The sequence below is a fragment of the Chiloscyllium plagiosum genome, chromosome 32 (genome assembly GCF_004010195.1).
Source record: "Chiloscyllium plagiosum isolate BGI_BamShark_2017 chromosome 32, ASM401019v2, whole genome shotgun sequence".
Taxonomy (NCBI): Eukaryota; Metazoa; Chordata; class Chondrichthyes; order Orectolobiformes; family Hemiscylliidae; genus Chiloscyllium; species Chiloscyllium plagiosum.
In genome coordinates this window covers 17,575,289-17,602,234 of record NC_057741.1, presented here as the reverse complement: position 1 = coordinate 17,602,234, position 26,946 = coordinate 17,575,289, and the positions used below count along the sequence as shown (strand labels likewise).

The following is a 26,946-nucleotide window of genomic DNA, read 5'->3' as shown; positions in this document are numbered from 1 at the left end:
ATCAGACTCCTTTTCACCAAAGACACTCTTTTCCAAGGAGAGTCTCTTTGACTGTTCCAGTTGCCCTCCTTGACAGTCATCCAGAGAAGTGCGCAGCTTCCTTGGTCAGTGTCCTCCATCACCAATGCAACCTTCTGCTGGAGGTCCCATTACAAACTTCCATGACTGAAATATGCCATCCTGGCAAATGCATATAGCACACAGGATCTTGTGCTAAGCACATGGATGATTAATTGTACAATTACAACTAAAACATTTTGAGTCCACATTAATGGCAGCATTTTCTTTTTGTACCACCAATCAAGGCAAATTTATAAAGGTTGGTGTGTTATCCAGCATTTGATCAAGAATCATGGAGTGTGGCAGCCAATTATGCATAGCCTTGTACAAACCCAGCTCACTCTCATCAGGAATAATGACTTCCTTAGTAACGAAGTGCCCCAGATATCATACTTCTGTCTGGAAATGTTGGCACATTTCTGGTTTGACTTTAGGGTTTAACTACAAAAAGCAGGCTTACACCCAATGTCTTGTCTTGCAAGAGTTTCCCCGAATATTGAACCGAAGATAAATATGTCACCCTACAGGGACTGGAAATTAAGACTGTCAAAAGCTTTATCCGGCACAGGCATGAAGATAGTAGGAGCACTACAGAACCAAAGCAGCATTCTTGTGTATTTGTGAAGTCCTCCAATGTCTGCTCCAAATGCCATTTTTCAATATCTTGTTCATTGGTTCAATAGATAAGTGGTTATAACCTCAACCCTAGGTTGAGGGCAAGCATCTTTTGTTAGTCTTTGTGTTCAGTGCCCAGTAATCAGCACAGATTCTCAGTTTTCCACCTTTCTTCCTCACAAAGACTGTGAAGCATACATACTCAGATGACACCTTGCTTCATGGGTTTCTGCAGGCTATCCTCCCAATGATGATGTGGAATCCTTTGGCAAGGAAGCTTTATTGGACATTCATCTGTAGTCACTATCCTGTGGTTTACCAGGTCACAATATCAATTGTCATCTTTTTTTTTGCTGAAAGTCATCTCACGCTTGATGAGAGTAGAAACAAGTTTCCTCTTCTGGGTATTCTCCTCTCGGTAACTGACCATCTTTGAAATCTGGTTTGAAATGTCTGCTTCAATTGCTGCACTATCCATGATAGTGGCAGATTTAAGGACACCACAGGCATTTTTGGTTGATAGGAAACATCTTTGCTGAAACTGGCAATCTGCAAGGGTACTGTACCCTCTTCTCAACAGTGATGATGGCAGTTCTTAGAGTTATATCAAGTGGGAGCTCTACTATATGTGACATGTGACACTAGCAGGACCTGATGTTGAACAGTTGGAGATGGCTGGCATGATTATTCGAGAACAGTGATGGTGCAGATATTTGAAAGAACAACCAATTTCCTGCAACTTGAATAGTTCTTGGGTCCCATACAGGTTGACATACCTTGAGTGTGTGGAGCAAGGTCAAAATCTTTTGTGCCCTGTCTGCCAAATATGTAGTGTGCATAGCATTCACCATACATGTTTTCCAAGGACCCACAGATAGCTTTTAATACATTCTATCTCAACATCACAGGTGTTCTTAACTTTCATCCTTCCATTGGAGTATCAATCAGGTCACAACCCACCAGAGGTCCCAGGCTATTAAAAGTGTGATTGAGGACAGGCTGGAGAGCTCGATATAGTCATGATAGGAGATGACCGACCTCTGCAAAACATAACCCCAGATGAGGAAATAGGCATCAATCAGCTTGCACTCCTGTGCTAGATACTCATGGAAACACTGGTGAGTAGTAATTGACATTTCCACTCCTATGTCAATTAGGCATGACACTTCTACATGCCCAATTTCACATTCACCATAGACCAAGTTCCTATGATTCTGCACAGGACTGAGCTCAGAGTTCTAAATAAGATTTCCTGAAGGAACCATATGCCCATCTTGCTGTCAGTGGGAGGCCTAACTACTTTAATGCCTGTTGAGAAAGGAAGATCATTGCATTGGATGGGGTCTCTGTTCCTGGCAGAAGTGATTGTTGAGGACAATCTCATTCAAGTGCCCAACCCTGTCACAATTTCAGTAAGCCTTTACAGCTTACCCTCTGCAGAATTGGCTGTGTAATGGACCAGACCAGACCCACTCAAAATATTTTAAGAAGATAGTCTAGATCCTAACATTTTCTTATTTTTAAGACAAATATAACGTACTGTGTTCTAGATGCAATTCAACTGGTCAGACTACTCTATGTTAAGCAAAACCCTATTTATTGAAATACTATAGCTAAAATACAATAAAAGAAATAATAACTTTGAAGAACAACTCTATTTGAAAACGTAACAGAATAATAGATACAGTAACAATTACTATATTCCAATAGTCTCATACATTCCATAAACATACCCTGTGGCAAAATTCAGAAAATAGATCAATCTCACAGGTAACTCCAACAATCCAGAAAGACAACCATCAAGAAAAAACTCAGAGAGAGTAGTAGCCAGTCCAAACCTGTTGACTCTTCATTAATTGCTGAAAATAAAAGTTAAAAAAAAACTAGAAATCCCGATCTATGACAGCTGGACATAACTATCCAGGCTACCTCTATTGTTCCAACTTACCAAAGCCTCATAAGCTGTTTACCTTAACACAGATTGAACAAGAGGTGACGAGCAATCTCTCTCTTAAAAGAAACCAGGACAATGAACACCTCTTAAAGCTACAGCACTGTCATAATAAAGCTTACCATGGAGATAGGGCAGCAAGGACTGGATCTGCAGTTGCTCTGAGTAATCTGGTCAGCTTGCCTCTTTAACCTATGGTCTACATTCCTGTCTACACTGATAGTCACCTCCCTGATGTTAGCCTTTATCTTGTCTCAGGAGTCCAACTTTTCCCCAGGATCCATATATGTCATCCCACTCTTCAAAGAAAGATATTTTACGTTTGTCACTGTTAATCCTCCTGAACTCAATTTGGATAGTCTCATTACTTCCTTCGTTCTGATAGTCAGTCCTGAATCCTGATCCAGGGTCAATCGAAAAGAGAGATCCATGATAATAATGCAATCAAATAACTTCACCAGCACCAGGGGCACGAAAATCAGATCTTTCCCTTCAGCTTGCTCATACACATAAAATGACTATGTTGTCCCGAAAAAGCCGAGTCAGTTCCCTTAAAAATCAGCAGACTTCTTTGAACATCTGCACATGTTCCCAGTATTTCCTGATGAGTTTTCCCACAGACATTCTAATCAGTCCCATGCTCACTTGTATTGATTACCTGGATGCAACAAAACATCCGCATATCCTCAATCCAATTTTCAGTTGCCAAATTATTAGGTGTTCTGGTCTGCCGTCAAGTCTGTCTAACTTCCGAATATCAGCAAGTAGAATATATGACCTGTAGTAATGCATCCTTCTTTCATAGCATCAAGGGAACACACGAGAAGCATTTGCCTCAGTTTGGCCAAAAGGTCTGATTCCCTCTGCAAACACCTGGCCTCCTATGATTCTGCACCAGTTTCAGCTTCCCTCATGGCTACTACAAGTTTGAACTCCTCCACTATCCACTCCATCTAGGTCAACTGCCTTTCAATCTTGTCCACCATGACTTCCTATCTGTGCTGTGAAATCCTGCTCTGTTCCAGAAATATAACATAAGACTTAAACACAAATGGCCCAAAGATCATTAAGCACGGTTTCTTTATTCCACTGGCATCAGGTCATTATAAACAGGAAGGGAAGTTAAAGATAAATAAGGAACTATTTACACAATGTGCTTGGAATGCCTGTGTGGGGTACATTGGGTTGAGAGATGTCTTTGTCTACTTTCCCTTCCAATCAGCCCTCTCTCCACAAAATGCACTTTCATTTTCAATAAGAGTTCATTTGACTGCTTCAGCTGCTCTCCCTCATAGTCACCACCTGTTGGTGGAGGCCTGAAAGAACTATTCAGTTCCCTTGTTCAGTGTTCTCCATCACTGTCACCACCTGTTGCTGTTACAATAGGATGAAATATGATTCCATAAATAGCAACAGTCCTTTGTAGCTCCCCTAAATATTTTTGCTTTATAAGTGAACAGTCAACTCTGAGAAGCTATTTTTCTGTGAAGGACATTAAAACCGAACCTGCCCTCAATGTTCATATGCACACATTTTCTAGAAGATACTAGGAAGTGACCAAGGATGAGAATTATAACTGGTTTGCCCTTGCAGCCCAGACATACTGAGGTCATTAATACCAGTCTCACTTGCTACTCTAGCTATAACTCCACCAAGGACTAGGATTAAACTTTGCATTCTTAGGACCTGTAAGGCTCAGTGACTTTATCCATTCAATTACTGGCCAAATTTGATCAGCATTTTGCTGATAGGTTAATAGGTCCTTAAAATAGCAGGGAAATGTTTGGAGTGGCGGGCACCTGTAGTCTTGTCATCTTCCCGCTACTATTCCATCCTGCCAACAGCAAGGAAGGTGCCAGTCAATCCACCTGATTAGCCACAGTTAAAGGGCCACTTCCCAAAGCTTCAAATAACCTCTTTAGGGTTTTAATCAAACACTTTTGGTCTGGAACTTTAAAAAGAATGTCCTCACACTGAGGTAGCCTATTAACAGTGCTAAATTACCTACCTTTCTCTGAAGCAATTGTTTTACATGCACAGCTTCAACCACAAGTTTTGCAAACCTGCCAAATGGAAACTCAGAAGCTGTTTTTCAAGCTATGGGTGCTTCCCCTAATCAATAAGGAAAAGAATCAATCTTTGACTGTCTAAACTGGAAGCCTAATGCACAATTGTTTGTTCCCTCATAAAACTCTCCCAATATAAACAAATTCCCATTAGCCTTCAAGAACTATCCCTTTCAGAATGTATTTTTTTTTAGAAGAAATCACCATGGCTATAGAATCACTTACATATTAATCATTAAAAACTTTTAGATGCACAATCCAAAGCCACATACCATTCAATCAAATCTGAACTTTAACATAAATCCTATTGGATTATACGTAGGTCACACACCGTACATCACATAATGAAATAGGCATTGAAGAAAAATATTAAAAATAATTGAAATGTGGACTGCAAAACAATTTGGGAAGGTATGCGTAGAAATAACTAAAGGTAATGGACAAAAGTAATACAAAATATCAAATAGATAATAGAATTTGAACCTATATTTCAAGAAGAACAGAACACAAAATGTGGAAACTATTCTATAATTATACAAGGCTCAGCTTAGATTAGATTTGGCATACTGTGTATAGTTCTGAATACTGTGCCTCACAGTATCTGTGATATATTGAAGGTAGTGCAATGTAATTGCACCAAAACAATACAGTGACTAAAAGGGTTAAACTAAGAGACAGGTTGCGTAGACTAAGCTTATATTTCACCAAGTACAAACAAAGATCTAATTAGGTGTTCAAAAGAGTGAAAGGATTCAGTAGGCTACAAAACGACATTCTATTTAGTGGCAGAGTGCAGAACATGGAAGGATCAATTTGGAAATACAACTGGGCTGTTCAAAGACGTCAGGGTGCAACTATTCAACCAAAGAGTAGTAGAAATCTGGAATTCTCTGCCCCAAAAGGTGTTGGGCTAGTTCAACTGAAAATGTCATAACTTGTGATAATTTGTTGTTAGATATTAAAGGATAAAGAACCAAAGCAGATAAATAGAGTTAAAATACATATTAGCCATGTTCTAACTGAAAGACAGAGCAGGCTGTGGTGATTGAATTGCTTATTTTTATTCCTGTGCTACCTTAATGTTATTCATAGAAATTAAGCATAGTTAATTAAGCATAGAAATTAAGCATGTTCTGCGTTATAGAATTCAATTTCAGAAGTGTACTGTCAAAAGTTAATTTATTTTGAGATGATGGTAACATTTGAAACTTAGAATTATTTCTCTTTAGACTTTAAGCTAAGTACAAAGAACGCAATGTGGGTAAAACAGCTTTTTTTCCATGAAAATTCCCAGCCATTGAAATATGAAAATTGAACTTATATTTCATTTTTTTAAAACATTGTTCTTAGTTTTTGGAGATAACTGGCAAAACCACCATTTATTTCCCATCCCTAGTTGCCCTTTCAAAAGTGATATTGAAACTTTTTCCAAAAAGCAATAGCATTTCATGTAGTGAAGATACTCCCTAAGTGATATTATGCAGGAGTTTCCAGGATTTTGAGTCAATGCCTATGAAAGTATGCCAATGACTGTCCATGTCACAACTGGGAAAAATTGGAGGTGATAACATTCACAAGCAGCTGCTTCCCTGCTCCTTTCAGGTGATTTAGTTTGTGGTTTTGAGAAGTAGTCAAAGAAGGCATGCACGCTGCTGAACAAGTGTTTTGTGCAGGTTGTACTAACTGCATCCATGACAAGCTAAGGAATTAAGTGCACAGTCTGTCCTGGTGGTGTTGAGTTTCTTGAAGCTACACTGATCCAAAAAAATTGAACATATATACTTCTAACATGTACTTTTGTAGGTGACAGGGTGTTTTAGAGTTTCAAGAAGTAAGACAATGACTTAGGGTCACTAGGCTTTGTAATTTTGATATAACAAAGTTGGTCCAGATGAGAATCTGATCAATGGTGACCCATATGTTACAGATACTGGGATTAATGAAAGTCAAGGAGACGTCTTTCAACCCACTCATTTAGAAATAGTCATTGCTCAGTACATATTTTCTTTTTTATCTGTACCAGTATGGATGTTGCCAGGTCTTTAGCACTTGTGGGCATGAGAAGTTGCAAACAGAACACAACATAGTGCAATCATCAGCCAAGACACCTACATTTTATACTGGAAGATCACTAATGAAGTAGCAGAAGCTAGTTAGGTCAGGACACTACTCTGACAAATTCCTGAAGCAATGGCCTGGGACAGAGATGATTAGTCTCCAACAATTATGAGTATCTTCATAATATTACACCAACTAGTGTTTTCCCTGAATACCAATTGACTTTGGTTATACAAGACTTCCTACTTGCTATGTTCAGTGGAATGCATTCATTGTCACCTTAACTGAGGAATTCATGTCTTGTGTTCAGGCTGTCACATGTTCTGAAGCAAATTAATCCTGCTGAACCCACACTGCATATTGGTGAACAGGTATTCCTTGATACCATTTTCCGCAGCTCCCTTCCTTTGCATGGGAGTAGGCTGATTGGATAGATTGAATTTACCCTGCTGTTTGTGAACAGGTAATTATCCAAATCATCAGGTAGAGTTTCAGTGTTGCAGCTCTATTAGAACTGCTTGAGTCAAGGCACAGCTACTTTTGGAGCATAGATCTTCAGTGCCGCGCTAGGAATTTGCTTGAGTAGAGGGTACAGCAACTTAGGCACATAGATCTTCAGCTGTCCACTCAGAATATGCTTGAGTTTAGGCACAGCTACGTCTTGAGCATAGTTCTTCAGTGTTATACTGGGGACATTCAAGTGTCCCATAGCCTTTGTTCTATCTAGCACACTCAGCTGCTTCTTGATCTCAAATGCATCAAAATGTTTGTAAATGCACCAGTTTCTTCCTTTGCATTCCTTGTGCCCTTTTGCTGGTCTTCACCATTCTTGGGGATAGACACAGTCATAGAATCTTGTCCTCTTATAAGTTGCTTAAATGTTTACAACCTATAAACCTGGTTATGGTTGCAACGCTGTGCCATGACCTATTGGTTATGGGATGACTTAACTCTTGAACATACCATGCTTGCTTTGCTGTATAGCAATTGTTTTTGAGTTGCTTCTTCACAAAGCATGTCATTTTCAGGTTCATCTGATGCCACTCTTACCATGTTCTCCTAAATCTCTGGACAGGTTACCTGGTTTTATAGTAAATGAGTAGAGAGGGACATATTAAGTCATGAAGTTACAGACTGTGATGGTATACTTGTGATTGCTGGATGCAAAGGTTTGAGCAATGAGATTTACTTTTAATCCACTTCACTTAAAACAGAATAGTAGCCAAACAGGGACAGAAATCATGTGTGTTGGTGTTGCTCCTGACCTGAGGCCTCAGCCTGAACTAAATAACAGTCTCCCCCAACTCGAACACAGATAGCCTCAGGTCCTGGTTATTGGCCTCTAATATAATCCCTCCCTGTCCACGTTCTGGTGGCAATATAAAGTATAATGGAAGTTGTTCTCACAATAAATGTAGAACTTTCACTCCACAATGACCATGCAGTGGTCACTCTTACCAACGGGTCATGGAGAAATACTTCTGTGATTTGTACTTGGTAAAGATAAATACAAATACTGTAATGAGAATGTTTTGGGGGTGTCCGCAGACACTCTCAGTATGCATGTGCAAAATGTTTACGTGCAGTACCCCTACCAGGATTGCCAGTGATTCATTCCATCCCATTCGCTTATATTTAATGTGCTTATTTGGGCACCACTATGTCTTTTTTTAACTGACAGGGCATTTCACCAAGTGTACAGGACTTATTGCAGGTGCAAAGCAAAACTTCAGGAGACACAGCTTTAACTAATTCCTTGTATTTGTTCCCTCACTATCTCTCGCAACCTTTGTCTGACAGCTATGCCCTTTAGCACTGTCTAATCAGTGATGCTATTACCAAGACACTCTTTGTAACGCACATGTAACTCTTCAACCCAGAGTTCACTTGCTATTCAAGTGGAATTCAAAATGGAGGATTATTTGTTCATCAGATGAAAGATGTAGGTGACAATCATAGGAAGATATCATTGTCCATTTCTGTTCATTTTATTATGTAGACAAAATATCTAAATACACTAAAATTCAGCTTGTACTTTCCCATTGATTCTTTCTGATATTTGGCACATAATTTGGAGGGTGTTTTGGACAAATAGGTGCAGCCATGCAGGCAAGGATGCTCTTTGACACCCCATCAGCAGAATTTCAGAGATGCTGTAGTTCTGTTCGCCGAGCTGGAAGTTTTTGTTGCAAACGTTTCGTCCCCTGTCTAGGTGACATCCTCAGTGCTTGGGAGCCTCCTGTGAAGCGCTTGTGTGGTGTTTCTTCCGGCATTTATAGTGGCCTGTCCCTGCCTCTTCCGGTTGTCAGTTTCAGCTGTCCGCTGTAGTGGCCAGTATATTGGGTCCAGGTCGATGTGTTTGTTGATGGAGTTTGTGGATGAGTGCCATGCTTCTAGGAATTCCCTGGCTGTTCTTTGTTTGGCTTGCCCTATAATGGTAGTGTACCTCTCCTTGGATTATGGGACTAGAACTGTTCCCAGTATTCCAGCCGTAGTCCAACTACAGCCTTGTTTAGTTTTTACATTGCATTACCTTTGAAATAAACAATATTATTGAATTCAATTTATTGAAGTTCTAGAATTGAGAGTCTAATGGTGACCATGAAACCATTGTGGATTGTAGGAAATACCCATTTGGGTCACTAATATCCCTTAAGGAAGGAAACTGCCATCCTTACTTGGTCTGGCCTACAGGTGACTCCAGACGCAGAGCAATAAATGCTGGCCTAGCTAGTGAGGGTCGCATTCCATGAATGAATAAATAAAAATCCTATTTGCCTTCCCTATTACCTGTCAAATTTGAATGTTCGCTTTCTGCGATTCATGCACTAGCACCCCAAATCCCTCTGAGATCTTGATTGCTGAAGTCTTTCCTCAGTTGAAACTTTATTGCTGGAACAGCACAGCAGGTCAGGCAGCATCCAGGGAACAGGAGATTCGACGTTTCGGGCACAGGCCCTTCTTCAGGAATCATTCCTGAAGAAGGGCCTGTGCCCGAAACGTCGAATCTCCTGTTCCCTGGATGCTGCCTGACCTGCTGTGCTGTTCCAGCAATAAAGTTTCAACTTTGATCTCCAGCATCTGCAGACCTCACTTTCTCCTCGAAGTCTTTCCTCAGTAAAATAGTGTTCAGCTTTTCTATTCTTCCTGCCAAAATGCATTACTCACATTTTCCAACATTATATTCCATGTGCCAAATTTTATCCCACTCACTTGACCTGCTTATATCCCCTCTGTAGATTCCTTGTCTCATCTTTAATATTTGCCTTATCTCCTATTTTTGCATCATTGCAAACTTCTCAATAGTACCATCACTTCTCATAGCCTCAGCACTGAAACCTGTGGCACTCCACAACAGGTCACAATCTCTAAAATGCTCCTTTATCTCAATTCTCTGTCCTCTATTAGCTAGCTAATCCCCCATCCATGCTGATAAATTACCCTCAACACCATGGGTTATTACCCATTGGAATTCACCCACTTGGATTGTAGATAGAATTAAGTGCTGTGACAACCTTGATTATCAAAGCATGAAGAATTTGTGACAAGTGTCAGGGAAGCAAAACAAACAAGCAGAAATTTCATGTTGTGGCCACAGACCAATTAAAAGTTGAAGGAGTAGAACCACTTCTTGTTGGTGAATCTCATTGGATGGTTACTTGGTGATTTGATAGCCATATCGGTGTAATCAATAACATCTGCACACAGGTGAATCCAGCAATAGAGGCAAAAAGCCCAACTCTTTGCATTATCGAGTCCTTATCTGTCTGGATGTGAACTTAACAGCCGGTTTTCACAACACTTATGATACAGGATGAAGGTTCATTGCTGATTCTTGAAAACAACCAGAGGATAAGCATGTCAAGGCGACAGCAAATTTTAAAGCTAGAGGAGGGCACAATTGGAGAGTTGTACTTTTCTGTTACACCGGTTCTTCAGCATTTTCAGGTACTTCAATCTGTGATAAAGCCTATGCTGACAATATGGCCTCCATTACCACTCTCATTTCCCTCCTCATGCTTAGGGCTGTGCATTTCCTGTTAAGCATGTTGCTCCTCAATTCCATCAGATACAAAAGCAAGACTACCACTGTGACCTGGTGCCTTCCTTGTGCTCAGGTAGCCTCTCAATTAAGAAAAACTGCATTTGTAAACCACTATCTCAAGCATTCAGACCAGGCATTAGGAGATATGCAACATATCTCCAGTCAGACACTTGCCCCTAACTCAAAAACAGAAATTGCTGGAAAATCTCAGCAATCTCTCCAATGACCCTTCTTCAGAACTTCTGAAGAAGGGTCAACTGACCAGAAATGTTAACTCTGATTTCTCTCCACAGATGCTGCCAGATCTGCTGAGGATTTCCAACAATTTGTTCTCATTTCAGATTTCCAGCATCCACAGTTCTTTAGGTTCCTTGTCCCTAACCTTTTGATATGAAAAAAGTGAGGACTGCAGATGCTGGAGATCACCTGACTGTCCAGGGGTTATTTGGATGGCAGCTGTGGGATGATTTGGGGCTGAGTGTGCAATTGGGATTTGTTAAACAAGTATCTAACATGCTAAAATTCATGGGGAATTGCGCTGCAAAAAAGGTCTCAAACATGCTTAGTTACTAAATAATTTCACTACATGAAATGGTTAATGTGAGCAGCAGAGTTTTATGATAACCTTTTATTCATCAAGACATTGACATATACCCCACAAAGAACTAGACTTTGAAATAAATCAGGATAAAATTAAACACACTGGTACCTATCAGAAGGAGAAGAGGGAGGTTAAATCTGGACTAAGAAAATTGATGGTCACGAAGAAACATTACTTAGTAAAAAATATTCACAGAGTTATATTAGGAAATTCCAGGATTTTGATCCAGTGGCAGTGAAAAAAGCGAGATAATGAAGTAGCTCCAGTTAAGATAGTCTTTGACTTGGAGGGGAACTTGCAGCTAGTGGTGTTGCCATATGTCAGCTATCCTTGTTCCCTAATGTGGTAAAAGTTGGTGGTTTTGAAGGTGCCATTGGAGGAGACTCAGGAAGTTGCTGTATTGCATCATGTAAGTAGTACCCGCCGTTGCCACTGTGTGTCATTTGTGAAGGGAGTGACTGCGGAAGGTGATGGATAAGGCACTGATCAAACAGTCTGCTTTGTTTGGCATGATGTTAAGCTTCTCAAATGTGGTTGGAGTTACATTCATCTGCACCAGTTATACTTCTACTTTACAGTCATACTTGTGAATTATGCCTTGCAGATGATAGGAAAGCTTTTCTAAGTTAGGAGTGAGCTATTCATCACAGTGCCTTTTAAGTTAGTTTTCTTTGAATCTAATTCAAACTAATATTTACAAAGTTTTCTAATTAAGTCATAGGTGGATTACTTAACTGTAATGTTCACTTACCATGAAAGATTAAGTCTAATCAGGTAGCCCGAAAATGTCTGAAATAGTTGAAAATTGAGGATTTGGGCCCTATTGTGATGTAGTGGTAGTATCCCTACTCCTGGACCTGGAGGCCAGATTAAAGTCCCACCTGCTCCAGAGGTGCATAACAACATCTGAGAGGTTAATTAGAAAAGTAAGTATAATATGATTGACTAACTAAGATAACGTTCTGGAAAATTTAATGCGATTAAAAGCCAAAAAAAAAATTACTTGAATTGGTTGCCCTATAGGGAGGAGAAAGTGAGCACTGCAGATGCTGGAGATTAGAGTCGAGAGTGTGGTGATGCAAAAGTACAGCAGGTCAGGCAACATCTGAGGACCAGAAGAATCAATGTTTCGGGCATAAGCCCTTCATCAGAAATTAGGCTTGTAGGCAGGGGGAGCTGAGAGATAAATGGAAGAGGGGTGGGGCTGGGAGGAAGGTAGCTGGGAATGTGATAAGTAGATGAAGGTAGGGGGGAGAAAGGTGATAGGACGGAGAGGTATGGATAGGTGGGAAGGAAGATGGACAGGTCAAGAGGGTGGTGCCGAGTTGGAGGTTTGGGACTGGGATAAGGTCGGGAGAGGGGAAATTAAGAAACTGATGAAATCCACATTGATCGCATGTGGTTCTAAGAAGGAAGATGAGATGTTCTTCCTCCAGGCATTGGGTGGTTAGGGCTTTGGCAATGGAGGAGGCTCAGGGCCTGCATGACCTTGGTGGAGTGGGAGGGGAAGTTAAAGTCTTCGGCCAAGGGGCGGTGGGTTTGGTTGGTGCAAATGTCCCAGAGATGTTCTCTGAAACAATCCACAAGTTGGCATCCTGTCTCCCCGATGTAGAGGAGACCACATCAGGTGCAATGGATATAGTAGATGACGTGTATGGAAGTACAGGTAAATTTCTATCAGATGTGGAAGGAATCTTTGGGTCCTTGGAGGTGAGGGGAGAGGTTTTGGGCGCAGGTTTTGCACTTCTTGCGTTGGCAGGGGAAGGTGTCGGGAGTGGGGTGTGGGCTGGTGGGGGTGGGGGGTCATGGATCTAACAAGGGAGTCACCAAGAGAATGGTCTTTCCGAAATGCAGATAGAGGTGCGGAGGGAAATATATCCCTAGTGGTGGGGTCTGTTTGTAGGTGGCGGAAGTGACGGAGGATGATGTGAAGTATCTGGAGGTTGGTGGGATGGAAGGTGAAGACCAGGGTGGCTCTGTCCTTGTTGTGATTAGAAGGGTGGAGTTCAAGGGCGGAGATGCGGGAAGTGGAAGAGATGTGCTGCAGGGCATCGTCGACCACAAGGGGAAATTGCAGTCTCTGAAGAAGGAGGCCATCTGGGATGTTCTATGGTGGTAAAGGTCATCCTAGGAGCAGATGTGGCGGAGGCAGAGGAATTGGGAATAGGGGATGGCATTTTTCAGGAGGCACAGTGGGAGGAGGTATAGTCCAGGTAGTGCGGGAGTTGGTGGGTTTGTAGTAGATGTCCATGGTTAGTCAGTCGGGAGATGAAGAGGTCCAGGAAGGGGAGGGAGGTGTCAGAGATGGTCCAGATGAATCTGAGGTCAGGGTGGAAGTTGTTGGTGAATTTGATGAACTATTCAACCTCCTTGTGGGAGCACGAGGTAGCACCAATACAGTCATCGATGTAGCGGAGGAAAAGGTGGGGAATGGTGCTGGTGTATCTCTGGAAGATGGACTGTTACACATACTTAACGAAGAGGCAGGCATAGCTGGGGTCCAACACAGGTTCCCATAGTTACTCCTTTGGCTTGGAAGAAGTGGGAGGATTGAAAGGAGAAGTTGTTGAGGGTTTTGGCAAGATGTGATCGTTAAAATAATTTACATGTCTCTTTTAAAAAATGTGTTTTCTGTTTTTGAAGTCTAACCGAGGACGCTGCAGGGATAGTAGATGTATTGGTTATAATTTTTTAAAATTTCCTAGATTCTGAAAGAGTCACAGGAGATGGAAGGTAGTAAGCCTATCATTTTTATCCAATAATGCCAAATTAAGCAAACAACAGTTAGTGTGAAAATGCAGGAATCCATTATTAAAGAGATAGTACCAAGTCATTTATAAAATCATAACATGATTAGGCAGAGTCAACACAGTTTTCTGAAAGGAAATTGTGTGAACAAATCTTTAAATTTTTGAGGGTTTAACTGGCAAGGAGAAAAAGAGGGGCAACTGCAGATATTGTACATTTTAACTTCCAAAGGCATTCAATAAAGTGCTGCACAAAAGTTCATGGGGCTTGAGCGAATACATTAGCAATGGATTGAAGATTGGTTAAAGGATAGACAGTAGGAATAGACAAGTCACTTAAATTAACAGGATTGTATGACTGGAAAGCTTACAGGACATATATTGGGGCCTCGGGTATTCATGGTCTATATGGATGACTTGGATGAAGTAAATACACGCAGGTTTGTGGATGATACAAAGGTAGACAGGAAAGTAAAGTCTTGGGAGGATACAAGAAGTCTACAAAGAAAGATTGTCATGTTAAATGAGCTACCAAGAAGGTAGAAGATGGGGCATAATGTAGGTTATTCCACATGCCAAGAATAGAAAAACAGCTTTTATATTAAATTTTGAAAACCTATTAAACGTTGGTATGCAGAGGGATTTTGGCATCATTGTACATACATAGAAAGTTTACATGTAGTTGTAGCATGAAATTAGAAAGATAAAAGGTATGTTGACTTTTATTACAAGGGTTTTGGAGTACAAGAAAGAAATCTTGCTATGGTTGAGACTCTGTCAGTGTTCAGTTTTGATACCATGGCTCAAAGAATACCATGCTATATTTGATTAGACCAATTCCTGGGATGAGGGAATTGTTCTGAGGCTAGGCCTATATGCCTAGGGCTTGGAAGAATGAGTGACGATCATCCTGACACAAATGAAATAAGGGCAGGTCAGGGTAAATGCTGGCTGGAAAGGGTAGAATGAGAAATCAGAGTCTCAGAATAAGAGATCTGCTGTTTAGGATTGAGTTGGGAAGATATTTCTTGATGCAAAGGGTGGTGAATCTTTAGAACTCATCTTTGGGTGTGCTTGGCTTTCAAGTATTTTCAAGCCACACATAAATATTTTAGAATGCAAAGAAAATCAAGGAACACAGGAATCATGAAAGTGGAGTGGAGGTAACCAATCAACTATGATCTTATTGAATAGAAGGGCAGGTTCACAGAATCGAATGGTCTACACTTGCTTCAGTTATGTTCTCATGTATGTTTCTTACTACCTAAGTACTAATTATATTTCCTTGTTGATTCAATTATGAACCTTATCTAATGAATTATGTTTTTCTGCTGCAACAATGAAATATGAACAGTGGCATGGTGGGCACAGTGGTTAGCACTGCTGCCTCACAGCACCAGGGTCCCAGGTTCAATTCCAGTCTCAGGCAACTGTCTGTGAGGAGTTTGCACATTCTCCCCATGTCTGCGTGGGTTTCCTCCCACAGTCCAAAGATGTGCAGGTTAGGTGAATTGGCCATGCTAAATTGCCCATAGTGTTAGAAGCATTAGTCAGAGGGAAATAGGTCTGGATGGGTTACTCTTCAGATGGTCAGTGTGGATTGGTTGGACCGAAGAGCCTGTTTCCACACTGTAAGGAATCTAATCTAATCTTATTCTGCTCCTCTTCTACTTTCTCCAAATGTACCCTTCTTGGTTGTTCAAGCCCTATGCTATACCCTCCCCACCTATTCTAATCCATCATGCACCCTCCCAGCTTGATAACAGTTACTGCCTGTGTCCCGTTTTTAACTCCCATCTACATTAGAGGTGTGCAATAACCCTGAACAGGTCGATTGGAAAATAGTTTTTATGTCCCTCCAATCTCTGTCACATATTCTATGTATTGCCGTCCCCTATCCACAGCATTAGGTATTCTCCTCCGATTATTTACTCCACTTCACACACTATTAAAATATTACCTTTCTTCCTTCCTGGTATTTATTCCGCTCCTTTCAGTTTACTTACCACAATCTTCTCTTCCTATTTGAACCCTCATTTTTCAACCTCCCACTTGCCGTAACATGTCAGTCTGCTCCGTTACTCAAGCCCCCTCCTCCAAGTACTTGAGCCACTGAGCCTGAACGATGTGCGCAGGCGCCGAGCCTCGCTAACGGTTCCGAACGCTGGCTCAGTTTGAACATTCGGGAAGGCGGGAGTGAAGCAGCGCTTGGTTCGACCACACCCCCTTCTACAACAATTGTCATTGTCAGGGTGAGCAGGATCGGGCCGAGCTCGAAGCTGGACAAGCGATACCAAGCCTCTGCCCCGCCCACTGCCTAACGGTTTGAATCCTGACGTTGCGAGGCGACGCTGTCTCCTGCTACCCCGGCGTCGGCACGGCGCATGCGCAGACGGCACTGGCGGTTATAAATGTGAGCCAGCGAAATAACGGGGACGGACGGTAAGTGAAGGGAGGCGAGGGAAACTGAGGGGGAAAAAAAAGGTTCTAGGCAGCCCGGCATTAGTCATTAGCGGGGATTGCGGATAACACACTGTGTAAATAAAGAGGAGAAAATTTATTTACCCAAAGAAAATATTGAGAGAGGCGATCTTGAGGTAAGCAGTCTTTGCTGAGTATTTTCTGCAGCACATCCGCAGTTATTACATCTCCATTCATCACAGGACTGGACTGTGCAAGGTACAATCTGTACAAAGTCTCATCATATTTAAGATCGCCTTTCTTAATGCATGTTGTTACGGGATATTTTCGTTGTAATGCAGCTAAATGTTCATGATATACACGTTTTTAACAATGTAGGTATTGACTGGAGTTTAATATATTTTATAGAAGCGTCACTGCACAGTTATTTAAATATAAGGGTTTTTTTTGAGTGAAGCTGGTGGAACCCGTGGAAAAAACAGTGGATGTTAATGTTAGTAAATGTATTAAGATATAAACGTGCCTCTAGTTGTTTTAAGTAAATCTCCAGTAGCGTGTTGCCAAAGGCCTTAGGCCTCTTTATCCTGTATTTCATTTTTGAGCTTATACACGGAAAGCAGTAAATACAAATTGTCTGGTATGTAATTAAGAAACCATCGCATAACAAATTTTGATCGTGTTGGTGATTAACTGCAGGTACAATAATTGATATTTACTTGTTAGTGACAATGGTACTGTGATAATGATATTGCCTATCAAATTGACTAAATTCATATGTCTGACATCATTGTACCAGTAAATTGGGAACTTGGTTATGATGATTGCTTTATATTCTTAGTTTACACAATTGCTACTGTGATCTGTAAACAGAAAATGCTGGAAATATCCAGGAGATCTCATGCAGGATCTGAGGATGGGGGTGGGGATGATGGTAGGACAGAGTGTTACTATTTCAGGTTAACTACAACACTCTTTCTTTATTTCTCTGCAGGATTTACTCTTCCTGCTTCAGCATCTGTATGTTTTGCCTTTGTGATATCTTGATCTCCCAACATTGATCATCTTAAGTATTAACCTTAAGTTTCTAAGCAACCATTATTCTTGTTAATGTAATCAACATTCCAACTAGGTGTGGGTGATGTAAAAATATTGTGCTTACAGTGATGCTTTTATGTGTAATTTCAAGTACTTTTTGGGTATGAAATATTTGAAACTACTGACTAGGTTCCTGTGTTCTAAGCAGCAAAGTACTTGTTTGTGTGCAATGCTAACTGAAACTTTTTGTTTAGGCTATCTAACATTAATTTGGTAGTTTCTTGGATGGTGCATTCAAAGAGTTGGTCATTCTTTTGTCAGTAAGAGTTCGAGAGTAGGAAGTAGGACACTCTGAAAAGATGTAGTAAACAATTCCAGACTCTCAATCCAGTATTCAGCATAGGGAGTGACAGTACCTTAAATGTACAGTTCAAACCATTGTACAGGTGTTGCACAGGACACAACAACAAAGAGAATGGCATCATTTTAAGAAATAACATCGGGAAACTGGCAGGCATTTGGTTAACCACCATTGATGAGTAAAGGATCCCCTGAATATGTTACAGTATGTTTTGTAGGTGAAGCCAAAAGTCTGGGTATGCGTCATCATTTCCCCAGAGAGGGCAAGTCTCTGGTCAGATTTCCATAGACTAGGGAAGAAGTTTAAAAAGTTAGACCTCAAAAGTTGCAAGGTCCTTCAGATTACCTCCTGTGACAAACATTAACAAAGAGGAGAAAAAAATGGGGAGGATCGATATCGATCTTGATGCATGGAGTATCAAAGAAGGCTTCAGGATCTTAACACTGATCAGTTCTAAGGCAGGAGGCATCTATTCAACAGGATGGGTTGTGCTTCAGCACTCAGACTATTTTCTTCACCAGGAGGTTTACTAGCGTAGTTGAGAAAAGTGTTAAATTAGTCAAGGACTCTGTACCACTGTATAGAATTGGAAGAGAGGAATAAAGTGTGTTAGTTAGTATTTGAGAAGGAAATAGCACCATATTTCATAGAAGCAGTGTAAAATATAATGGGAAGTTAAAATTCAATGTGGATAAGGGACAAATATTGTTATGGGGATAATATGTAATGGCAATAGTGGAAATGTAGCTTAAAATGATAAGGATTGTATACTTAAAATGCAAGAATATGAAGTGGTTATAAAAGAAAATAATAAAAAGAAGGGTAGGAGTGCCATTTGTGATGTGGGAAAGCAATGTGGTAGTGGAAAGAGAGAATGGTTTTCAGGGAAGAACCACATCAATTTGGTTAGGATTGAGAAGCAAGAATAACATGCTGAGATTTTTCTGTAGATACTGAGAAAGTCAGTGGAGCAAATCTCCAGAAAAGTCAGGTGGGCAAGCACTGAAAAGTGCTGCGTTTGGGAGACCTTAAATTACCCAACCATCATTTTGTTGATTATTTGAATAAAGGCGATGAAGTTCTGAAATGTGTTCAGTAGAACTCCAGTGACCAGTGAATTCAGTCCAACTAAGAAGAATGTGTTGCTAGATCTGATGCTGGGGATTGGAGTAGTCTAAGTGGAAAAGTGATCATCATGTCATAAGATTTAGATTAGAAGTGGCAAAGAGAAAATACGAAGATAGAATGGTGAATGATAAGAAATCTTTTTTAAAAAACTGGGAACAAGAGTAGTCTGTATGGCCTGTCAAGCTTGGTTTATTGTTTAACACTTTTTTTAAAAAAAAAAATTAACCCATTCTGAGCTGTTATTACGTACCTGTGGACTTGAATTGAGGCCTCCTGGCTCAGGGGTAAGGACGTTACCACTGCACCACAAGAGTCCTTTCAACAACTCAACTGAGCTTTGATTTCAACTCTGCATTTTCCTGCCTGCTGTCCATGCCTCTAGATTTCCTAAGATGAACATTTGTCCACCTGTGCATTAAATTAGTCCATAATCAATTCGGTATGGTAGGGAATTCCATAGGTTCACACTCCTTTTGAGTAAAGAAATATCTCTCCATCTCTGTGCTAATTGATCATCCATTAATTCATGCACAGTGTGGTTTCCACAATTAGAATCATACAGAATAGACCTTTGGTCCAACCAGTCCATGCCAAACATAATCCCTAAACTAGTACCACCTACCTGCTCCTTGCACATATCTCTCCAAACCTCTCTTATTCCTGTATCTATCCAAATGTTTTTAAATGTAATTGTATCTGCATCTACTATTTTCTAAGAAAGTTCATTCAACATGCAAACGACCCTCTGTTTAAAAAAAAACAAATTTGTGTCTTGACTTTTCTAAATCCCACTCCTCTCTCCTTGAAAATGTGCCCCCAGTCTTGAAATCCTCCATCCTCGGGAAAAGACAACTGCTATTAACTCTATGTATACCTCTCATTACTTTATAAACTTCTATCAGATCACCTCAACTTCCTATGTCCAAACCTTTCTTTGACTCAAACCTTCCATACCTAGCAACATCCTGGTAAATCTCTTGAGCCCTTTCCAGTTTGGTAATATCATCCTTATAGACCTGCTGAGCTTTTCCAGCACTTTCTATTTTTGTTTCTGTACTCCGTGTTGGTTGCTTGAGGAGCTCCAGCTCAGTTGATGAACATATCAGGGAGTGGGTAGGGTTACTTGGACACTATTTGAGATGGCAGTCACACCTCCTTGACTGAATTTGAAGTAATTAATCTCTGGTCAGGGACAGGAAGGTATGACTACGAGTGAAGTAAATGGGATCCATGAGAAAATGCTGCAGGACCCTCAGCCCTTGAGCTTGTCTAACAGGTTTGACATTCTTGCTCCCATGTGGGTGAGAGTGGGTACTGTGGAAAAGATGGTCAAACAGATCACAGCACTGTGTAGTACAGGGAGTCATTCAAGGGTGGATGGAGTGTGTGGAGAAGAGAAATGGAGTTGAAATCAAGGATAATATAGTCAGAGGGATAGATACTGTCCTCTGTGGCTAGGATTAAGGTGCTTAGGCGGTGTTGCTTTGTGGTATCCGGCTTCAGGATAACTCATCTGTTTCGCAGAGGAGCTTGGAGTTGGAAGGGAAAATCCAGTAGTCCACGTGGGTACCAACAATATAGGTAGAAAAAGGAGAGAGGTTCTGTACAGAGAATATGAACAGCTAGGGGCTAAATTGAAAAGCAGAACTAAAAAGGTAAAAATGTCTGGATTACTACCTTAGCCATGAGCTAATTGGCAAAGTGTCTGCAAGATAAGAGGTAATGCATGCCTCAAAAATTGGTATGGGAGCAATGGGTTTGAATTAATGGGACATTCGCAATAGTATTGGGGAAGGAGGGAGCTGTTCCAATGGGGCAGACTCCAACTGAATCCTACTGAGACCAGATTCTTAATGCTGCACAAAGCATTTGGTATAAAGTAGACAAACTGACAGCACAAAAAAAGGTAAATGAATATGATCTCGTAGCCATCACAGAAACGTGGTTGCAAGGAAATCGAAACTGAAAATTTAAAATTCATTTGAGCTTTCAAAGACCGAAGGAATGGAAATATTGGCAGGATAGAAATGTGAGTAGGAGATGAAATGACATTTGAGAGGCAATCTTGTCTCTGTGATGTAGAGTCCATTTGGGGTATGTTTAAAAAAAGGAAGGGAAAGAAGAGTAGGAAGAGTAGGTACAGAATCCCAAACAGTAGCCACGGTGTAGGAAAGGCTGTAAGGAGCAAGTTAAAAAGGAATAGAGGAATAATTATGGGTGACTTTTAATCTTGCTAGTTTTGAGTTACCCAAATTAGAAAAGGTAGCTGTGACGATGAGTTCATAGTGCAGTAGGGATAGTTTAGTAGAGCAATACGTCATTGAGCCAATCAGGGAGCATGCTATCTTCAATCTGGTAATGGGCAATGAGGTGGACTTAAGAAATAACCTTGAAGTAAAATATCATCGAGGGAACTAATGAATGTAATATGATAAAATTTTGTATTCAGTTTGAAAGTGAGAAATTTGTGTTGGAAGCAACTGTATAAACTCCAATGAAGGGAATTAGAATGAAATGAGGATAGAGTTAGCAAAAGTGAACTGGGTTGATAGATTACCAGGAAAGACAGTAAGCCAGCGATGGCAGATATTTAAGGAGATAATTCATTGCTGAGATATATTTTTGCTCAGAGTAAGGAGGAAAGATTCAAAGAAAGGAGTAAACAAAGTATGACTAACAAAGGAAGTTAAGGAGAATTTTCTGTTGAAAGAAACAGCATACAAGGAGGAATAGTCGAGAGATGCTTTAGGGGGACCAGGGAATGGCAGCGGAGTTAAACAGATATTTTGCATCAGTTTCTATATGGAAGGTACTGCAACTATCCTGTTAACACTAAAGAGTACAGGGAGGAATTAAATACAATTGATCTTCCTAAAGAAGTAGAATTAGACATAGTAATGAGGCTAAATGCAAAGAAAATGCAGGAAACTACAGGTCAATTAGCCTAGCAAATATTGTTGCAAAAGTATTATTCAAATAATAACAAAACATTTGGGAAATCATAATCTAACCAAGCAGAGTCAGCATAGCTTAATGAAAGGGAAATTGTTTTTGACTAATTTATTAGAATTTTTTTCAAGGAAGTCTCAACTTGATAGAAGTGGGTTTTGTACTTGGACTTCCAGAAGGCATTCACTGAGGTAGCTCAAATGTCAACTCAGGAGCTGATGGTGTTGAAGATAGTATGTTAGCATGGACCTGGGTAGATAACAGTGAGGTGAAAACAAAGGGTTCTTTTTCATGTTGGTGACCTGTGACTATGGAGTTCCATGGATCAGTGCTGGGGTCGCAACTGTTTATAATACATGTTAATGACTTGGAGGAAGGAAGCCAAGGTATTATAGCTAAATTTGCAGATTATGCAAAATAAATGGAAGAGCAGCTTGAGAGGGATACAAACAGTTGAGCTATTGATAGGTTAAGTGGACAAAAAAATTGCCAAATGTAATATGATGTGGGAACATGCAAAGTTGTTCATTCTTGGCAGGAAGAACAAAAGAGCAGCATTATTTAAATTGCAGTTTCTGCAGTTTTTTTTCAATGTGAAGGTATTTGAGGGTGTATGTGAGGGTATATGAAACACAAACCTAGCATATATGAAACACAAAGCTAGCACACAGGTGCAACAGGCAATTGGGAAAGGCTAAAGGAATGTTGGCCCTTATTTCAATGGAGTTGGAGTTTTGTTTTAAAAATAGTAGCGATGTCTTACTGCAACTGTACAAGATACTTGTGAGATCACATTTGAAATACTCTGAGCAGTTTTAGTCCCCTTCTCTAAGAAAATTATTTTATCTTTAAAGGCAGTTCAGGGAAAGTTCTGTGGATGATCTCTGGTGTGGAGGGATTATTTTATGACCAAAGGTTAAACACAGCTCACTGGAGTTTAGAAGACTGGGAAGTTATCTCATTGAAACATATAGGCTTCTTAAGGGGTTGGAAAGGATAAATGTTGACAAGGTCTCCCCTTATGGGAGAATCTAGGACGAGAGGGTGTAGTCTCAGAATAAAGTGCCAATTCAGGACCTAGGTGAGGAATTTCTTCTGAAGGTTGAGTCTTTGGACCTTCTTTCCATGGAGAGCAGTGAGGGTAGAATCTTTGTGTATATTGAAGGCTCTTGATTGCCCTACTAATTTAAGAATCTATGGGGAAAGGGCAGAAAAGGGGATGTGAGGAATGTCAGATCAGCCATGATCTTGTTGAATGGTGGAGCAGGCTCAAGGAGCAAAATGGCCTTCTCCTTTTCTTATTTCGTATGGCCTTATAGGTATAGGGGATGCTGAAAAGTAGTTGGTTGTTCTGGAGAAGTGAAGAAAATTGTTACAGTTCTGCTCATCAACTGTATGTTCTCTTTTATTTCTGTACCTTCCTTGCAGATAAGGAATCAATATGAAGCTGAAATGGGAGCAGATTTTTCTTGGACTTTTGCTTGTATTAACCGTGGTCTGTGCTGAAAATGATGATAACGAAGCTGAGGTCGATGCCTTGGAGATGGAAGAAACTAGTACTGACAGTCAAACTAAGGATAGTAAATCTACTACAGTTCAGGTGAAGATTTACTTTGAATACATCACTAAAGGTGACACATGGGATGTTTCAGTGGAAAAACATTCAAGCAGAATGAAAGTGGGAGTACATTTAAGGAAGTGGGAAATCAAGAATAGATGTGGAGTTCCAGTTATTAACAGAAAGCCATAGTTTTAATTTAATCTCTATCCTTTCTAATTTTCAGATAACTTGGGTAAATATTAAAAATATCCAGTCAGAGTTCTGAGTTAATCAAAACTGAATTCTACAGTTTATATATTCATTCTCCTGTTTATCATAAAGATAAAAACACTACTACAGATGCTGGAATTTCTGAAACAAACACAGAAAAAGCTGAAGAAACTCAACAGGTCTGATAGTCCGTGTGGAGAAAGAAAGAGTTAATGTTTCAAGTCAAATATTATTTTTCAGTGGAGTCCTATCAGCCACAAAATCTTAACTGTTTCTCTCCACAGACCTCCTGAGTTTCTCCAGCATTTTAGTTCTTTTATCATAAAGATATGCAGAGAAACAGCAATATTTTATCATTGAGCAAGTAGAAGATGGCATGGCAAAATGCAGAATGGCTCAACAGTGAGCCTCCAATCTAATCTAAGAGTAACCTCCTCTATTGCGAAGTTTCTGTTTCTTGTATAGAGTTAAACAGCACCTTCAGTCCAACTCTTCTGCACCGACAAGATATCCTAAACTGATTTTGTCCTACTTGCCAGCATTTGGCCCATTTGCCTCTCAACCCTTCCTATTCATGTCATTCATTGAGTACTCCCTTATCTTATTGCTGCTTGCAAAATGCACCAGTACATTTTTAGTGTGGCAATGAGCCTACTGTGACCTGAATTACTTTCCAAAAATTAGCAGAAAGAAGAGTTTCCCATCCCATCAGCCCAGACTAGGTTTCAGTCATAATTCCAAAGGGTTAAAAATCTGTTTGAACACTTTACCCTCTACTCAAATCATATATGATTTTTTTTCCACAATGAAACACATCTGTATAGCATACAGATGTCAGTCTTGAACTCTATCTAGGATGGGCAGTTTGAGATTCAGAAGGTAATCTGGACCCAGCTTTTTACTGAATTTTCTGGAAAATTTAAAAACGTGTGCTCCTTAGTCAATGAAATAAACTATTTTTGAATAACCATATTACTTTCTGATTGGAAGATTTAAAAAAAAACACATCGACCAAACTTGAACTTTATTTAAAGCATATTTCTAATATCAATGTAACCTTTGACTCTGTATACAATAAATAAAATCTTTCTTTATAACATACATGGTACTGAAATTCATCTAAATTTGCAGGTAGCGTACAAGACACCAGTGCCCAGTAAGGAGGTATACTTTGCTGATACATTCGATCGTGGAAATTTAGATGGGTAAGAAGATTTTTTTTTTCTTCAAGATTAATAAGATGCAATTAATTTAATACACATCTTTTTGGCATTGAATTAAAATTAACTCGGTGCAATAACCTTTCACTTTTATTTCCTTTCCCATTGAAGATGGGTTTTGTCCAAAACAAAGAAAGATGATGCGGATGAAGATATTGCAAAATATGATGGTAAGAATCGTTTAGACTGTTTGTAGGATTTGTCAATTAATGTAACTTTATTATTTAGTGCTGCAAGGATAGCTAAGTTCTACATTGGATGGATGTGTAATCGTGAGATTGCAATCTGTGGTTTTTAAAATGTTATATGTTGAGACAATAACATAACACTTGCCTAACATATCTTGAATAGAATAGCCTGTTCCAAATGGAAGCCAGAGTAAACTGCATTAAACTGTTGACAAATTTTACTTAAGTTGGAAGGGCACAAAATTTATATAAATGAGGCCTAATATTCTAATTAATCCTGCTTCACTAATGAATTGTCATGCATCAGGTTGTGATGATAATGATTAATGCATTGTAACTGGCAATATTCAAAAGAATGTTTTTTTTTTTAAAAATCTACTTTTAGTTGCCATAGACATGTTTTGAATGATGTAGTGTTCTCTTGTGGTGTGCTGTGCTGCTAAAAGTTTGCATAAAAGGTTCCCGTAGTGCATTGAAAGTATTTCATGTGATGTTAAGGTTGGCAAATTGCACTTGCCTTAAAAATTAGCACTTGAAATTGATAATGAAAAGTGGTGCCACTCTCTGTTGTTGCTTAGTTACTCTTTTGCTTCTGAGTCAATGTTATGGGTTCAAGTACCATTTTAGAGCTTGAGCACAGTATTATGGCTGTCACACTTTTGTAGTACTGAGGAAGTACTGCAGTGTCATAGATGCTGTGTTTAAGATGAAACCTTAAATCGAGGGATATGTCACTTGATTTTCTCCTGTCCATGGCAAATCCAAAATAGGTAATAAAATAACTTCAAAATTAAAACACAAAATTGCTGCTGTCCGGTAATGTGAAGGTGTACCCTGTTGTATAAAATAAAGTAGATTTTAAAAAAACAACTTAACATCTGATCTTATGACCAGGTCAGAATCCTCGTTATATAAATAATTCTTCTTTGTTTAGCTTTGAGTTTTTGTTCCATGAATTGTACACTGCTCAGTTTTTTATAGTAGAATGTATAAAATGTCTTGGCCTTTACCCTGTCAAGCCCTCTAAGAGGCAGGTTTCTCTGAATGGAGAGTCAAAAAAATTTTTTTTTAAAGTAGTTTTAGTTTAAATGGTCAAAACGATTAAGTTTTGATCAATGGCATTTGTCTGTTTTAATACAAAAACATTTTGGGGCTTATTTGTGATACGGTAATGATTCCTATGGATTAATAATTCAGATGTCAAGGCTAATGGGTTTGAATCTTTGTGGCAAGTGATGAAATTGGAATTAAATGTGGTGATTGTACAAACCACTGTCACTAGAGTCTTTTAATTGCCTTTCAAGAAGGGCCAAGTGGATGATCAATTTTGGCTTCCTGCTGAGTTTGCCAGCATCACAGATGCTAGTTTTCAACCAATTCTATTCACTCCACATAATGTCAGGAAGTGGCTGAAGACACTGATATTGCAAAGGTGGGCCCCTACAACATTCTGGCAGTAGTACTGAAGACTAATAGTCTAGAACTAACCATACCCCTAGCCAAGCTATTCCAGTACAGTTACAACATTGGCGTGTACCTGAGAATGTGGAAAATTTCTCAGGTATGTAATACACAAAAATCATGGCAAATCCAACCCAATCAATTGTTTCCCTTAAAGTCTACTCCTAATCAGCAAGTTCATGAAAAGAGTTGTCAACAATGCTATCCAGCATCACTTGCAAAGGAATAACCTGCTTGCCAATGCATCATTTGAATTCTGAGTAGAGAAT

General features: G+C 39.8%; 1 protein-coding gene across 6 annotated transcripts in view; it reads left to right on the top strand.

Annotated features, from left to right (window-relative positions):
• Positions 1-10,536: 10,536 nt before the first annotated feature.
• The window catches only part of LOC122539368 (calnexin-like), a 70,264-nt gene continuing 53,854 nt past the window's right edge, over positions 10,537-26,946 (top strand). Inside the window, exons 1-4 of one of the 6 annotated variants that reach the window (XM_043674127.1) lie at positions 10,537-10,698; positions 23,466-23,637; positions 24,940-25,013; positions 25,140-25,198. In XM_043674127.1, coding sequence (XP_043530062.1) covers positions 23,479-23,637; positions 24,940-25,013; positions 25,140-25,198 — 292 coding nt within the window. In that variant the 5' untranslated portion in view covers positions 10,537-10,698; positions 23,466-23,478. The other 5 variants (XM_043674122.1, XM_043674123.1, XM_043674124.1 and 2 more) reach the window with 5 other exon arrangements.